This window comes from Plectrocnemia conspersa, unplaced genomic scaffold, assembly GCF_051122295.1.
Source record: "Plectrocnemia conspersa isolate PC_06_02 unplaced genomic scaffold, ASM5112229v1 ptg000013l, whole genome shotgun sequence".
Taxonomy (NCBI): domain Eukaryota; kingdom Metazoa; phylum Arthropoda; class Insecta; order Trichoptera; family Polycentropodidae; genus Plectrocnemia; species Plectrocnemia conspersa.
Genome location: NW_028277177.1, coordinates 4,551,885 through 4,570,420, shown reverse-complemented (window position 1 = coordinate 4,570,420; position 18,536 = coordinate 4,551,885). Strand labels below are relative to the sequence as shown.

Sequence of the window (18,536 nt, the reverse complement as noted above, 5' to 3'; positions counted from 1 at the left end):
CATTACGGTTGAAAAAATATAAAAAAGCTCAGTTTAATTAAAAAGTTTTTTTCAATGTACTTTTTGAATAATTATAAAATATTAATATTGAGCTCAGAATAGATTACTGTTTTCCTTTTGACCGGAAAAGTGTAATGTGAGGAACAAATTGAACGTTTCAGTTCACCTGAACGAAGCAAAAACATAAGGAAATAAGGCACGTGCCATATATGGTTTCATAAACAATACGCGTTTGTGCGCCAGTGCTCTGAGAAGAACACGTGCTGAAATCAGGGCCGTGTAAAAGGGGGGCATGTCTCAGATCGTGGGCCAAGGTCCATTTAATATATGTTTCTAATAATAATTAAATTAATTTTTTTTTTCATTTAACATATCAAGGGCGCGTGAACGGTTCTTCTTAATTTACAACACTCTTTATCTATGCACGTTTACAAGACTAAATAACTCAACATCACAAGTGCTTAGAACAGTATATTTTAAGGTATACGAGCTACTCGGAAATCTTTCTTACATACTCTGCTTAAGTTTTACAACTCTAAATAAATTATACAAATGTAAAAAACAGCAAATGAACATTTTACAAAGTTATAGAACAACATATAATTTTCGCAAGTAGGAATATATTTCTACCGGTGAAAATTAATTCGAATATGATTTCACTAAAACAGACTATACAAAAATATTTATAATAGTAAAGAAATAGCTTCACTGAAAAATACACATTCATTGTATTCCATAGCAATACAAATATTTGCGCTCTTGGTTATCTTAATTCACAGACATATTACTTAATTCAAAGTAATTTATCCACGTGCCAATATATTTGGAACGCTTCGCCCAATCAGTCTAAATAATATATTCACATAATATAATAATACATTGTCGGTGTGATTGCTTCATGAAACCAATTAAGTACACATCAACGCCCATGTGGGACGCCCGATCAATCGGAAAGTAGCTAATATCGACCGGATGCTTAATTGACACCTTATCAGTAATTGTTATGTATATTTTACTTTACAAAGTTGTAGCAGGACTATATATTCCGAAAGACTAATTCTTAATACCTATTGCATCTATTACATATGCAAGTCTAAAAACAAATTCTAGTGATGCATGTTTACTACTTCAGAAAATGTACAAGTGGACCTAAATTTTGAAAATGTTAATCCGTCCAATCGTATACTCAATACTGTTTATTTACGCCGATGAAAAATATTTATTAGAATGTAAAAAGGCTACAAATCAATTTGTTTTATGAGACTCTCTTAGCAAATATTTTATGACTAATTTTATTGCATTGATTACTGATGCTCCTGAAATTAGGTTAGAAAGAATTAAAAATAGCTATGTATAAAAATCCGCAGATTCTAGAATAGTTGCTAGAAATAATCGACAGAAAAGTTTGAATATAATTTAGGATCAAAACTGAGAGCACAACATAAAAATTATTAATGTTCAATATATATTTTATTAAAAAAATCTTTTAACAAAATATTTATTGTTAAAAAATAAAATGTTTACCGTTTCTTACGAAACAAATATTCAACGAGCATTTAAAATGTGTTAATACACGCCCCCATTATGTGCGCTGGCGCTGCACTACCTTCGCCTTCGGAAGAAGCCAATAAAATCACAATATGTTCTGTTATTCTGACCCAGATTCTTGCTTTTCGTTAGCAATTTTTAATTAGCAATTTATTGAAATGAAATAATTTATCGGAAAACTCACAATAAGTAGCTAAAAAAATTTCAGACACAATCATATGCTAATAAACAAGGGGTCATTTTAAGAGTAATACTATTACTATTTCATACGAAATACGCACAAGAATCTCAGAAAATGGTTGCAACAGTTCAAAATTTGCATTTCTAATATCTTGAACAGTCACTTACCAGTTTTCATCCCTAGTGATGTTCATATGCTTTGATCATTCAAAGATTAGGTGTGAGTTAAACTGAACTCTCATTATTCAAAGTAGGAAACAAATGGTATTTATTATTGGCAGTATTCTGAATAACATACGATTTAGAAATAAGACAAGTCTAACGTCCCTTCGAGTCCTCGATTCTCTGATTAATGTTAAGGATTTTGGGTGAAACCAGACTTTGATTTTGCCTCATAAAAATCTTTTCAGACTCTTGAGTGCGTATAGCTACATAATATTTTACGACGATATCATCAAATAAATTTGCAATTCCTACTTATTTGCCAATGACCTATGTTTTTTTTGTTAAAGTTAGGTCCAACGGTTTTGATGCAATTCCTACGGAACCGTTAAAGAACGTTCACTTTTTACCAAAATAATAACTAATTTCGATGCAATAGTTATGGGTAATCCTAAAATTGTATTTTAATTTCTCGTCTTTTCTTATGGCTCCCTTTGGTGCATTTTGCATCTGGATTTTCACCTACACCTGTATAAAATTGAGATAACACAAGAATTGAAGCCCAAAGACCATGGAAAGCGAATAATTAACGCAAATTGCATGTTAGAGCATCAGGAAGTTGATGCTGATTTTTCAACAAAAACAAACATTTCTCTGATGAGTCATATTTCCACCTCTCAAAATCGCCAAATATCAGACGAGGAAAAAGCTCATGTAATGTGACTATTTGGTGCGCATTTTGGTCAGATGGCGTCATTGAGTCTTATTTTTATTGAAAACTGTAACAGTCAACGGTAAGCGCTATAGGCGCATGATAACCGATTATTATTGCCACGAAATCAAAAATATCGATGTGGAATATATGTGGTTTTAGTTGAAACTAGTTAGATAGCGCAACTTGATACACATTTTGCGTGAAAAGTTCCCAGGTCGCATTTTTCACGTTTTGGTTACGCCAACTGGCCGCCAAGATCATGCGATTTACCACCGCTGGATTTTTTATAAGACAAGAGTCGTGTTTACGCCTACAAAGCCGAAACGTTGGAGCACCTAGAAACCAACACCCGCCAAGATACCGCCCGTAATACATATATATAAAAAGTCACCAAAAATCACATTGAAAAGATCGACTGCTGCAAAATCATAAGCATAGGTAATAATATAAAATATTTATTAGTAATTGTCAATGAAAAAAAATTAAGACACATTGTAATTACATATTAAAAAATAGATATATTATCTAGGATGAGAAATATGCTAAGTATAAAAACAAAAAATAATAGTCTACAATAGTATTATATTTGCTCCACTTTACAGACAATTTAAGGATAGTTAGGTATAATAAAAAGAGTACGGCCAGGGGAATAATCTACGGAGGTGTGAATCCGTAAAATAATATTTCTAGGACAATCCACAAAAATTAAAATGTAGGGTTTTCTAAATGAAATATAGAAACACTTTGTTCATTAAAAATAAGTTGAAACTATAAAGTCTGTTCTAAATTCTGTTTATGTTTATATAATGTTTTTCATGTATGTTTTGATTAAATTTGTTTAGTGCATAAATGATTAGCTATATTAGCTTAATAAATTAATAAAATAAATAGTATCACCCTTTATTGGGCGATTCTTATCTAGTCTTGACCTCCTACCTGGGCTGTCGCGACTGTCAATTGCGATATGATAAACTGGCGCAAAGCTCTAGATTACAACAGCTGACCAATCCTTGCCCTTTTCACTTGTACAGTAGTACTTGAGAGTGCTGCTGTTCCTAATTGTATAAATAATATACTTCAAGAAGTGATTGATGATCGGTGACTTACAGACAGAATGCCAGCGCTCGCGGACTTTTTATGTCGGATGGTGCATATATTTGTTCAGGAATGCGCGTTTTCTACTTTTATATGTAACAATACATGATCGAATAACCAATTAGTTTCATTAACACGTTAACGCCCACGCGGGCTCTATAAATCGGGACATAGTAGCAAACATCGATCGGGCGCCTAATTGGCGTCTAATTCCTGAGTTAAGCGGCGATTAATAGGTACCTCTCCTAGACTGTCGGTGGAGCTGGTGGTGGGACCGCTGGAGGCTGAGCAGGAGCGCTCCCTGGCGGCCCTCGCCCAGCTCTCGAGCCGACGGTGCGCCACCCGGCAGCCGGCGGGCCCCGGCAGACTCATCCCTCGTGCATTCCACTAAGTACACCCCAATATACACGTAAAATCGACTCACTATGTATGTACACCACAATGTCCACGCGCGATGATATTAAACAAAACACTGGATACACTGTTAAAACACAATTGAATTCTATGAAAATAAAAAAAATATGGCTGACAAGCTGTTAAAACATGACTCTCGGTTGGCGTATAAAATTGGGTTCATATAAAAATCTGGTGCTTAAAATTAGATACTGTATATAAAAAAAAAGAACTTCATAATAGCTAATAACTCTCGAATATATATATTATTTATGTGTATTTTTACGTTAGACGAGAACGAGATTTTTTTAAATGGGCTACGGGATTTACGAACGCGTGTATCAATTTACTACGTTGAGTAAAGTCTGCACATTCCATAGAAGAACAGTTTTTAAAAGACGAATAGTATATTTGCTATAGTATTACTTTCGTATTTAAATCTCTGAGGCACGTTTTTTACAGAATTTGATCTAAATAAATATTGATGTTTGTTTTATTTATAAATGTTGATAGTGTTGTGTATTATTTTACATTATTTAATATCGAAATGAATCTACCTAAAACCTTCAACATATTTTATTTCAATTTAAAATGTAATCGTATTGAACACAATGCTAAGGTTAAGGTCAAATATACATAGAAAACAATTATTCATATAAATTACATTAACATTCTATGTAAGAAAATAATTTATTTTTTGCTTAAAAACAATATCTAAATATTATTTTTAATGGATATGTTTCGAATATAGATTTTTTTATAAATATTTTATCTATCCATATTGTGACGTTATTAACATTTAATTTAATTATATCAACATATATACTACGTAAATCTTTATATGTGTGTATAACAAATAATGATACATATGCTTTTTACCTAAATTTCCATATTGAATAATATGTTATTAGTATATTTAAATATTTTTACAATAATCGCAGTAATATTATTTCAACGTATTTAACTAAAAGTACATTTGTAAGTTAGCTGCTCAGTTGTATTATTATTACTAAAAGATTCACAGTAATTTTACATTGACTTTTTACCGTGCCACAGTGCTAAAAGAAAAAAATCATCTGTGGGATTAAAATAAATAAATGTAATGATCAAGCGGTATTTTAATTAAAATAATCCAGATACGATACAAATTTAAATTCATTAGTGCTATTCAAACTCATGTCATATTTCAGATCACACAGCGATTTTAATACTACGCTATACCGTCGTCGTTCTTCGTACGACGAGGAATATTGTTTTAATTTAAATATTTATTTATGTTACAAGAATTACTTGTTAATTAAAATAATAGTATAAACAATTATTAAAAAAGATATCTCTAATTATCAAACATGAATTACTTGTCTTAAGTATTGTTAAAAGCTGTTAGTGAATTTAAGTATATTATAAAATATGTTTTATATTTTTTATTGTATTTAACTAATTTTTAAATAATCATCGTAGTTATAATAACTAGCAATTGATTATTACACATAATGTCTTAATAATAAAAATAATGTTCTTTGCATTCCTAAAAATTAATATGGCGCTCATGAGCTTCGTGCAAAATTCATAATGTCTGGAGCCAGACACTAGGTTCGTGAACCCCAAGCTCGAAAACAATGAACCATAGCATTCTCCGCGGATATATTATATTGTGTAAAGAGGCATGCCGAGAATTTTTGGGGCCCCAGGCAAACGCCCTTTCGTTATAGAAAAAAATATCTTAAACTTCAGTAGTCAAACAATATTTATTAAAGCTCTTTGACATTCCATATTATTATTATGAAATAAAATGGGAATTAGCTCTTTCATAAATAATTAATCGCCTACAGTCATAAAAAAGATAAATGTTCTTTAAACACAATGAAATAAGCCCACAAACGTTTTTATACTTTAAGCTAGATATCAAATTGTTTCTTGTTTATTTTATCGTATATTGTGTTACATTATTAGAAATAATATATTTAAGATTAAACAATTATATAACAATGAGCAAATCATAATAAATTTTAAATTTAAGGTTTATTATTCAACATAATTTCTAAAAAATATTATTTTAAATTTTAGCAATTTTATAAGCACAATATTTACCGATTTTTTAATTAAAATAAAATACCATCATCCTCTCTCGTATATCAAAAAGCTGATGAAGCATACGCCATATAATACATGTTCAAAATACACATGGCTTGTGGTAAAATATATTGAGTGGAAGAAATCAACAAGAATTATGTTTGAAATGAAAGTCGAATGTCAACACGAATCATATACTAATACATATTTATCTCAATGCTATAAAACTTAATAAAAAATCACATTGCACACAAATATGATTTCTTCAAGAAAGTTATAGTGCAAAATCACGAAATGAAAATATATAAAGACAGAGCTTAAAAAAAATGCTTAATTGAATTTTTAAGTTAATTTATTTTTTATTGTAATAATATACTTGTGTATACTATACCATTATTTTAATTAACTGCTTTATAAGTAATAACTGCATTAAATAATAAATACTATTATATAATAGTTGTAGAATCAGATATACCTTATTATTTATTTATAAATTATTAATATTGTTTTACAATTTTTTGATTAATACCTAAAAATAAATATAGCATACGATATTTTATATTTATTTATAAACCGTTACCAATGGCCATTTCTAAAACAAATATAGATGATATACAATAAGTTTTTATATCATAATTTTATTATTAGATTTACAAATAATAAAGTACCCTAGATTAAAAATTTAGTTTAGAATTTAATTTAGTATTATATGCTTTTTATTGTTAAATAAGTCTTTTTTTATAATATTTTTTACAAATGTTTAATTAAAAAAAATAGATTGTAAAATTGAGAATCGCTTATTATCGCTATATTTGTAACATTATTATTATTTCCTTATTTCTATTCATAAAGTTTTATTAAATCTAAAATTATTTTAAAACATATTGCATTGCTTTTGGGACAACTTTCAAAGTAGAGTAAAAGAATATGTATATCAAACTTTAACATATATGTAAATGTAGTATTGTTATAAAGTTTTACCACAGATAACTAAGTTTTAAAAAGTTCAAAATATTATATTTATAAAATAATATTTATGACACGATTATTTACTAAAAAAACTAATTTTTTACAGTTAGTTTAGTTTTAGTTAGTTAGGTTCGCGAGTATTAATATTTATCGCGATTTACACTTACTTTATTTATATATTTCGGCTATGATGCTCCAGCTATGGTAACGAATTATCTGTAACTCATGACCATGGCTGAATCATCACAGCCGAAATATAGAAATAAAGTAAGTGTAAATCGTGATATATATATATATATATATATATATATATATATATATATATATATATATATATATATATATATAATATAAATCAGAGGATTACCTCTAGTAGTTTCAGACATATTGATTTTTCGACACGATATGTTTATGTTTACCCCCACTGTGTTCCTCTGCACACAATATGAGGTTCTCATCATAAAAGCGATGCAAATCTAATTAAAATGCTAATAAAGAGCAGTTTAATGGTCAGAAGCGTTTTACGACACAGACTGAATATATGGATCGATAAATGCTAAAAGAGCGCAATATTACGCGACGTTGAAATTTTGTAGTATTCTGATAGTATCGTATAATAATAATATTGATTGGATTAAATTTTGATAGAAGACAGAATAGCCGTTTTAAATTGGTAAAAAACACAATCAGAAGATGAGTATAAAAAAACTACAAACATGTCAGAGTCATCCATTCGAGCGTGATAAAATTATAAATCAAATTGTTATTTGTATTTGTGACTTGCAAAACAAGATTATTCGTTACTCCGACGCGCGTGACGTTCCGAAATTCGTACGGATTACCTAAGCAAAGGGTGGTTGGTGTTTTTACAAATAAGAATAAATGCTATAAATATTTAACAAGTACCGACAAAGCCAGGGGAATTTATAGACCCGTGATTGCCAACCGCCTATAACAGCGTTGCCATATCTCCAGCTGTTTAGAATTATCGTTATGCAAAATCATTTTTTTAAAACAAGTTAGCACACAATATCAATCTGTTCTCAACCTTAAATCGTGTTACTGTCAGGAACAATTGCATAACGTTGCGATAATTTAAAATAGAAAATTAAAAAACTCGTTAAAAATATTGTTTTAACCTTCACATGAACTACCACTTTTATCAGTGATATAATTGTATTTTTATAGTAAAACCGAACGTGTGTCCTTTTTTCACATAAAATCGATAGAATGTACCACAGCAGTAAAATTAAATTTTCATCCTCGCGAAGTGGTGTCCCATAAAATCCTTGTCTCTTTGGCGACCTTTACTAGGCACGGCAAATTGAACGGATGTGATTGCGAAATTAATGCACTTAAATCCCGAAACGTGACATTGCCCAAATGTCAATTAGGACCGCCGCTAGGGTATTATGATAGAACTAAATATATATAAATATAAATATATATATATATATATATATATATATATATATAAATATATATTTTTGAAATCTCGGGATTCATCGCGATTTTTGCTTACTTGTATTCTATATTTCGACCGTGATTTTCCGGCCATGATCACGAATTATTCGCAACTGTCAGTTGCGAATAATTCGTGATTAGAGTTTCGCATGCAATTTAGTGATTAATGAATCCCTATACCATAATGCACAGGAACCCAAAAAAATCTGACTACTGTTACAAAATAAAAAACACAACACCTCTTGCGATATAAATAAAAATATAGTTATTTAGCAAAAACGTATTGTTCCAATCATAGTACGTTTTTGACTGAGTCAAATCAGCTTCTTGAAGTTTCAATCACCTGTATAGTTTATTCAAATTTAAAGGTCATTTTAATGAATGTTTCAGATGAAAACACATCTCATGACCAAAAAATTGCATTAATAATTGGAAATATGTAAAACGGACTATTGCCTTGAGACGTTAATCACCCATAAAAATTGCCGATAACTACTCTTTGCTTGGAAAGGATGCGCACTAGCTATACAATATTTTTTATATGCAAAATAATATTGTTTTTTTACCCTTTGGTTACTGATCGCCAAAGTGACTATATGGACCATTTTTATTTTAAGGACTGAAAATACTTTTTGCGTGTATTTAGATAAAGCGATGCAGTTTTCTTGCAAACATTCTCATTTGCGATTCGCCAGAGCTGTATTATATTACCAGTATTATATAAGATTTTGGTCACAAAAAGAGAAAAAAATGAAAGAAAAAGAATTACTGAAATCACAGCCGATAATAATTCAACTCGACACGCCAGCGAATACAATCTGACTCTGGCCAAGATCTGCCATTTCAACTCCACCTCATAATATCGGTATCTACATTTCTCTATGTATGCGGTAATTTATATATGTTTATAAAATAAACTATTACTAGCTTTTCCAGCGTATATTTGGTCTGAAAAATCACACTTATTCGGCCTCATAGCGCATTGTAATTGTGTTTAAAATAAATAAGAAACATTTCTAAATAATATTTTTATCTGTTTTGTCTGATGAATAAATTGTATAATTTTACATATAATCTACGTTAAATATTCTAAGATTTATAAATGTAATAGTAAAAGCTATCTTCTAATTTCTTTGAATTTATTGACTGCTTGTAGTACTTCTAAGCTCTGTCAACAGTCATTCAATTTGCTTTGTCAATGTTTGCCTATCGACTATTACCAGGCTTCACTCTCTTAAGTTCCTCTACTAGGTAAATAAAGGTTGAGCCAATATTAAACATAATGAACATACCTATTGCCAATTGAATTATTTATAAATAAAATATGTGCATTTTTTGATTTATTGTGCAGTTGTGAAATATCGCCTGAAATTAAATATAAAAAATATTGCTTCTGCAAAAAATAATATAATAATAAAACCTAACGATATAATAGAACTGAAAAAACTAATTTAATAAGGATATTGTATATCACAGAGGAAACTTTATAAAAAGAGTCGGATGGCAAGTTTCTTATACGCTCACTAGCGATTAGTATAACTACTCCAGAGACTCAGAATTATTTACAGTGAAAACGTTATTAAACTTTACATAATTGAAGTTTCGTCTTGAGTACACATATACGTCAAGTTTCATGTTTAAGTATCCGAGTTTCCCAGTCTGAAATTACCCGAGAGTATCCAATTGAATTTAAACTTGAGCTTGAGAACCGATTCACTTAAAAGTGCGACGAATACGTTTATACACATTATTTACAAAATATACGTTATACAATGTCAAAGCTTAGGTACATATTACTGTATATATTGTATAACATACATGTGTATTTACATTAAACTACAATCGAATGTCAGCCTATATTGATAATGGTACTTTAACATTCATCATATCGATTTCGAGTTCATATAATATAAATAAAACTGTTACAATATAATAATGGAGTTGAATATATCTGTAAGCGAAACCTTCTTGTGTGTATAAAACGGCCTTCTTAACTATTATGTACGCTGGTGAATTTTAAGATCAAAGGGTCCTTTTGCAATAACCGAGTCTACTTTGTATAGTAGTACATACAGATTTTTCCCCTGATATTATATAATAAGTTGCAAAAGTGAGCACTATATTATTAAATTTAATAATACGCAATACCGCTCCAAATTGCAATAATCACAAAGCATTCCGATGTTAAAAAGTTAAATTGGATTGTATTCAAAATTGTATGTTATTAAATATTCATTATATAATAACACATGTTTAATTTTGTATATTTTATGTTTGATTTAATTATTAATATATTATTATAAACCGAAAAATATTTTCAATTAAAGTTTACAATTGAGTAAGCTCAATAAAAGGCTTAACCTAATATGAAAAATACAATATAATACTAAAAAAAATAAAGAGAAACTCAGCTCTTAAAAAAATAAATTTATGATTTTTTAAAACGTTCAATTGCATAATTTTTTTGATCTTAAGCTATTGAATTAAATTAAAAAATGACAACATTTAATGTTTTATTAAATTAAAATAATATACAATATTGTGAGCATTTTTATTTTTTGTGGTGATTATAGTAATTATATGTATATGTAAATTTAATTAGCTTGAAATTTGATATCTGAACTTATAATAATATATATAATACTAAAAATCAAATAAAAAAAATCGACTTCAAAATTGTAGAAGCTAATGCTAAATAAATCAGAATATAAGTACTTTGTAAAAATATTGTATTACAATAATACGCATTACTTAGCTATTATAAGTTATAAAATCAACTATAACAAAAAATATCTAACAGCATTATTAGAAAAAAAAATTCTAAATAAATTTTGAGAAATTTTTGTAAAGAAACTTCTTTTTCTTACTTAAAATCAATAAATACAATTTAAAGGTAAAAATAATAAAAAATGATTTTTACTAAATATACATTTTAGATAATATTATATAATTAAAATTATATATAAAGTACCTTCAAGTATTTTGTTAGTACTATAAAAAACGATGATGAATTTCGCCTAAATTATTCAATTGCAATCATTGTTTGAGGATTTTTTAAAAATGATTCACTACCGACTTTTTTCCTTCAGCGAATAAATTGCCATGCAAAGCAATTTATCTTATTTTTTTGCAAAAAAGTGAATTTTAAAAATAAAAAATTAGCACAAAAATTAATAAAATGTACGAAAATTTTTTTTTATAATTTTTACATTTTTTTTACTTTAAAAATCTAATCTTATTTAATGAAAAATTATAATTTAATAAATAATCTTGAGTTTTAAATCAAATATATAATTCTTTTGAATTTTGTCTAAATTTTTCAATGATAATTAGTGTTTGACGATATTTTAGAAATGACTCTTTTTGATTCAGAGAATTGTGCCTAAAATTTTCAAAGATATCTAAAAAACATTACTATTGACTTTTTTAGCTGAATATCTTTCATCTATAAAGAAAATATAGAAAAATTTAAAAAAAATAATGCACAAAAAAATAGGTAAAACTTTTGCACAAATAATTAAATAACAGTCTAAAAAATAGTCAATTATAATAAATTAAGAGCTTATTTATATAAATATTATATAGCGTATTATAAATATAATAAAATAAATTTAAATTGCTTTTGATTATTATATTAGACTAAAAATCGTGCAAAAATGTGGATTTTGCAACACATTTTCAAAAAAAAGTTCAACGATATCAAAAAAAAAAAACATGAAAATTTAATTAGCTTATATAATTAAATTAATAAAGTATAATTTAATAAGCTACAAATTAATTAAATAAAACTAATATTATAAAAAAATGATTTAAATTTTTATTTCATTAAAAAAAGTCATTCTACTTACAAAATCTGTTATTTTAAGTGAATAAAATTCATATTTAAAGTAGTTTATTTTCCCTGATGTCTTATTATATATTATTATTTTGAAATAAAATTAATTTAAAAAGCTTTTAAATAGTTATTTTATCAGATAAAAATTTACAAAATTGCATCAATCAAAAGTAATATATATGCATTTTTAGAAATCCATAATTATTTTTTATAGATTCCTATAAATATATTTATATCCTTTACATATATCTTTATTATATAAATGTAATAAAAATGCAATTATAATCCATTTAAATATTTCGAAAGCCTAAACTTTTTATTAATTATATTAAAATACTTTAACGAAATCTAAAATATGACTTGCGACTGTTTTAATTTTGTCAAATATTGGTAACTAATTTACAATATTTAAATCATGAAACATTTTTAACGGTAAATTTTAATGGCTTATTAAAAAAAATATAATTTAAATTGTAAACTTAGGTTTTACTTAATTGCAAAATGTATCATAAAGTATAATAATTAAGACATAAATTAAAAAATTAAATGTTTTTCATTATTCCATTAGAAAATCATTTTTGAAAAGCAAAGGAAATTTTCAATGACGACAATGAAGTTTGTCGACAATAAAAAACGACTAATGACTGATTGTAATTAAATGTGTGATTATTTAAATAATCTTATATATTATATATTTGTGACATAAATTTGTTGATTTTGCAGTAAAGTTATAGTCATAAAAAAATATTTTGTTAAAAAATTGAGCAAAAAAAATTTACTTTTCCTGTTTAAAAATTATTATTTAGAGTATGAAACTAAGATTTAAATAAATTACCTCTTTAAGGTCCAATCACGCGTTTTTACGTGATAGCAAAACTTCAGCAAAGTGTTAAAAATTAAATAATTTTATTCTGTAAAAATATCGCACGAACGATTTAAAAATTCAAACTGTTTCGAAAGTTGCCAATATACATATAATACATTTATAGTCGTTTTGGTAAATTGAAAAAATATCATGTTTTGTCGAAACATTTAAAATTACTCAAAAATATGCACAAAATTAAATAAAACATATTTTGATAATTTTTTCAGAGCAAAAGTTATGAAAAATAATAAAATTTTCCAAGACAAAAATTTTTGCTTGAAATTTTAATTATAAAAGAACTTACAATGAATTTGAATTTATTGTAATATTTCAATTATTAAGCCGCATTTATTATTATATACTCTTAGCAAAAATAGTAAATCTTAAGTGCAATTTAAGAAAACAATACTAAATAAAAAAACATATTCTTAAATTTTTTTGTGAATTTCTGCTATTTTTAAAACCTTTTATTATCATTTACAGCCAAAAACTAACATTTAAATATATTTAACATTTATTAAGTATATAGATCATATAAAAATTACAATTTTAAGTATTTTAATTAAAAATTAGGTACAATTAATTAAAACTTTTTAAAATTAATAAAGAATGTCTAAAATTATGATTTTTTAAAAGAAAAATTAAATGTCTCTATTATAAAAAAATAAAATCATATATATATATATCAACTGTCTACCTATTACTAAATTATTTTTAATAAACTGTAAATTATACTAAAAATTTCAATAGCAAGCTCGATGGTATGAAAAAAATCTAAATTATATAATACTTTGTTATATATATTTTTATAGTTCTCATAAATTAAATTTGCTTTTTCAAAAGTACTAACGACATTTTCATCTTATTGCTTATAAATGTTTAATTCACGTTATTATATAATATAATATGTAGAAGATATTCTAGAATTTCGCAATAATACTAAAAAACACAATATAAGCTATATTATTAGATTTTTCTTGTAAGATCTTTTATCTCAGATATAATGCATATTTTTATAATGCTAGCTATGTTGTGCATAGTAAGTCATAAGCAATAAATGCATATATCATGATATAGACTCTACACAGCATTATACATTCATATTTATAATTAAAAATATAAAACAAAACCTTCAATAAGGTAAAAACGTAATACACATCATTAAAACCAAAAGTTTTGATTAAAATTATTTTGGAAGATAATAAAAAAATTTAAAAAAAAAATAAAATCGGCATTTAATTATAAAATTATATTATTGGCAAAATTTCTGCTGTACAGTGTAAATTAATATATACATATGTATATTTTAAATTGTTTATTTTTTACTTTCCAAAATAATAACTATTACATTAATAATATTTAATATACCGCGTCTAAATTCACGCGTTGCACCACATACGGTTTATCCAATACCCATTATTTATTATTCACGTTTTACGTTTACGTTATAAAGCCCTTAGCGTTATTGTGTTATCAAAGCAAAGAAGCGAATAAGCGTTTCGCCCACCCACGTACACAATTTGTTTTTAAATTTTCTGAGAGTCGTTTCAACAACCTTGCCCTTGTATTAGACGATGTGAAATAAAATAAATATTAAATAAATAAAATTGCGCGATATTAAGGCCCGGGTCTCGCGAAATACCTCCGAAGGGCGCCGACGCCAAGCGAGCACTGACTGGATGGACCACCGGGATGTCACTTTCTCTCATGGAGCGGGGAACAGCTCCGGGATACACACCGGCGCAAATTACTACTCAATATCAAACAATCGTTTAATATTTATAAGCTTGTTGTTAATTGGTTTTTGTGAAAAATGGGACTTGAAAGTAAAACACACTAAGTAAAAATCAATGCAATCTAATGCATGAAAGGCAGAAACACACTGTAGATAGATAAACTCGATTTCTATGTTAAATAAGGTTTTACATATAAATCGATTGCGTAATAGTGTTTTCCTATTCTACAAAGACACTTTTTTATATAACATTTTTTTTTTATTAAAATAATAAACTATAAAACATTTTAAAATAATTTATACTATATTTTTATAATTCACTATGATACAAATTACATTTAACACAGTAACACTACTAGTGTTAAAAATATGTATCATATATATAAATATATAGCTTTTTAGTTATGATTGCTTTTAGAATTTCTATGATTATTTTTGATAACACTTAAAAATATATTTTTTTTTAAAAAATCACATGTCTGATCATATAAAATAAGACACTGATTCCAAGTGTATTGTTTATGTTTTTATATACAATATACTAAAAATAACTGCACGTGCTAAGACAAAATGTTTGTAACATCAACATTTTGCGTCCTAATAAAATAATATTTATATCAAAATTGTAACACATATTCGATAACTTATAAAGCGATAATAACGACTTTAACAAAAAATATATGTAATACAAAAAATCAATTATAATAAATAAAAGACTTTACATATGTAATTTAAATATGTGCTTTAAGTATTAATTAAAATAAATTATCTTTGTGGCGAAAATGTTTCTGGACAATATTATCAACACTAAAAAAATAATATCAATTGTCAGCTTTAACCATATACACATCACTTATATTTTATAGAATTTTTATTGCAATTTTAAAGCATGATCATTTGCAGCACTTTAAATTAAACTAATAGTAAATTATACAAATATTATTAGAAAATTTAGCGTATTTGTCGCATTGAAATAATCATAAAAAACATTGTTTGCTCCTATGCAGGTGCATATAATCAACGTCATTCAAGCGTACCAACAGCGATATTATGCTAAAATTTCCTTTTCAGCGCAATTAACACTTTTAAAACAAGTAATTATGCCTAAGCTAGTACGGTTCAAATAGCAAAAGAATGCGTTTTAAAAATGAAATAGCTTTTACAAAACTTACAGTTTTGTTCAAGCTAATACCGTTTCACAAAAAATATATAAAAGTAATACACCTGCAAGCGTTAAAACAATTTTGTAAGATAAAAACATAAATAATAATATAATACGACCAAAATCACTTTTCAAATCACACGCGTCCGGAAATAATGTTAATCTTACCAGATATACAAAAAACTTATTCCAAATATCGCACAGTTTTTTTTGAGTTAGCGTGATTTTTTTATTAATTTTATGATTTTATTTTAAATGAATTGCAGCTTAAAAATGAAGTGTTGGTGTTACTCCACCCCAAGTAAGCACATGTTAAAATGGGTCCGAATATTTTTGGGTTAACGCGTTGTTTCTATTAAATATTGGTCTATGGGCCGCGATGGCAGCAAGCATATTAAAGCGTAAAGTTCTGAAATGTGTTTAACTAATGATATGGATATTTAGCAAGAATTGATATTAAAAATATTCCAATAATATAGATTAAATTTGAATTGTATATATTTATTTGAGAAGCGCTGTTCACAACAATCAAATTATCGTTGGTGTAGCGATATTGCGCAATGTCAACACGCAACACCGTAGACGTTTTCAAATTTTGTGGAAGGCGATGGGGAGGCTCTTCAGCAACAGGTCCCTAGGTAGGTCTATGCCCCTCCCGCTCTTTCGGGGGCTAGCACCCCTAAAAAGGAGCGACTTCGACAACAGGTGCATTACCCTCCAAAAGCAATTTTTCTTTACGAATTTGAATTTCGATCACGTTCTCGATTTGCGGCCTAATACAAATATGGTTGACAAACGAAAGTTGCAACAACAAAGCCGGCAATCTTTTAGGCCAGATATTTCGAACATGTGGACCGCTTTAGGCAACATTTTTTTTTATAAAATAAACTTATGGAGAAACCGTAAATATGGTTTCTCCATAAGTTTATTAATAAGATCTTTTGAGAATAGTTTTTTTAAGAAAACTTTTTTTTCATAAATATTTTACATTTTTCAACTAAAATAGCAGCATTTTTTTAATATTTTTCAAGAAAATATCTTACATTTTCTTAATAAAAAAAACAGATCGTTGTGAAAAAAATTCGCTATGCGGCTAAATAAAAATTAGTAATTCAGATAATTCAATATTTTTACGAAATATCTGAAAAAAAAAAAATTTTATAGATAAAATAGTGCTTAGTAGAATTTCTTAGTGCGCAGTAACAGTTTTTTATTAAAACCGTGGCTTTATGAAGAAGCTCAAAATAAATCAATTAAATCTAATTGCATGTCTACATTAAATTATTAATGTTTATTTACCAAATAAAAGTACATATGATAATATTTCACCCCCTGAGCTGTCAATCACTATTTTATTTATTTAAAATAGAAAATGCTTTAAAAATATTATGAAATTTCTCGATGCACGGACAAATTTATATGAACAATTTCTTTGTCATATCTGAATAGAAAAAATAGTACATTTTTGATTTTGTATTCAAATTTACACTCCGCATTACACTAAAATAATTTATTTATTAGAAAAATATAAATAAATGTCTCACTGCGTGGTTACAGTTTTTTAAATATAATATAATTTTTTATATATATATGTAAGCTCGCAGAAAAATTATGCATTTGGTAAAAAAATCCCTAAATATGTAAATCATAAAAATTAGTATGTAGATTTTTAAAAAAAATTTAGTAAGCAAGAAATTGTAGTAGGTATTTTTTTTAAATATTAAAAAATGATTGATGCGCGGGCAAATTAATACAATTTTTTTTTACATATCTAAATAAAAATATCATAAAAATTTAGTTTTTAGGTTTAAATTTATAAACCTCTATAATTTAAGGGTCTTACGTTTATAGCTAAGTATTCTTTAAAATTCTAGTATTTTTGATGTTTTCAGTAATTTAAATTTTTATGAAATATTTATTTAGTTTATAAAATATTCTAAAATATTTTTCTGCGCGTTTAAAGTTTGTTAATTATAATGGTTCATTTCTAAAATAAATAATACCGTAAATATAGTTAGCAGTGTGTCAAAAAAATATTGAATTTTGTGAAAAATTTTCACTGTGTATTCAATAAAAAAAACATTCTAGAATTTAATAAACAATAATATTTTGCGGCACTGCCAATTCACTAATTATTAGATTAAACTATTCAAAAAATTCTAATTGAGCATTCAATTAAATATAATTTATATGGAGTACATCATATATTTTTTTAATCGTTTATGTTTATTTTATTTATTTAATATTCAGTTGTAACCTATCAGGTCTGAGCCCAATGCGTTTAAATAGAGTAATTCTGTATTAACTATGACATAGCGCATTTTCAAGTCTGTTGCCGTG

General features: G+C 26.7%; 1 protein-coding gene across 3 annotated transcripts in view; it reads right to left on the bottom strand.

Moving 5' to 3' along the window:
* The window catches only part of Sytbeta (Synaptotagmin beta), a 50,255-nt gene that overhangs the window by 9,687 nt on the left and 22,032 nt on the right, over positions 1-18,536 (bottom strand). The window contains exons 1-2 of one of the 3 annotated variants that reach the window (XM_088201897.1): positions 14,942-14,972; positions 3,941-4,202 (exon numbers count right to left, since the gene is read on the bottom strand). The exons of 1 other annotated variant lie outside the window; for it this stretch is intronic. In XM_088201897.1, the coding sequence (XP_088058023.1) occupies positions 3,941-4,072 (132 nt within the window). In that variant the 5' untranslated portion in view covers positions 4,073-4,202; positions 14,942-14,972. Of the gene's footprint in view, positions 1-3,940; positions 4,203-14,941; positions 14,973-18,536 lie in introns of those variants that run through there. One more of the 3 variants, XM_088201898.1, reaches the window with a different exon arrangement.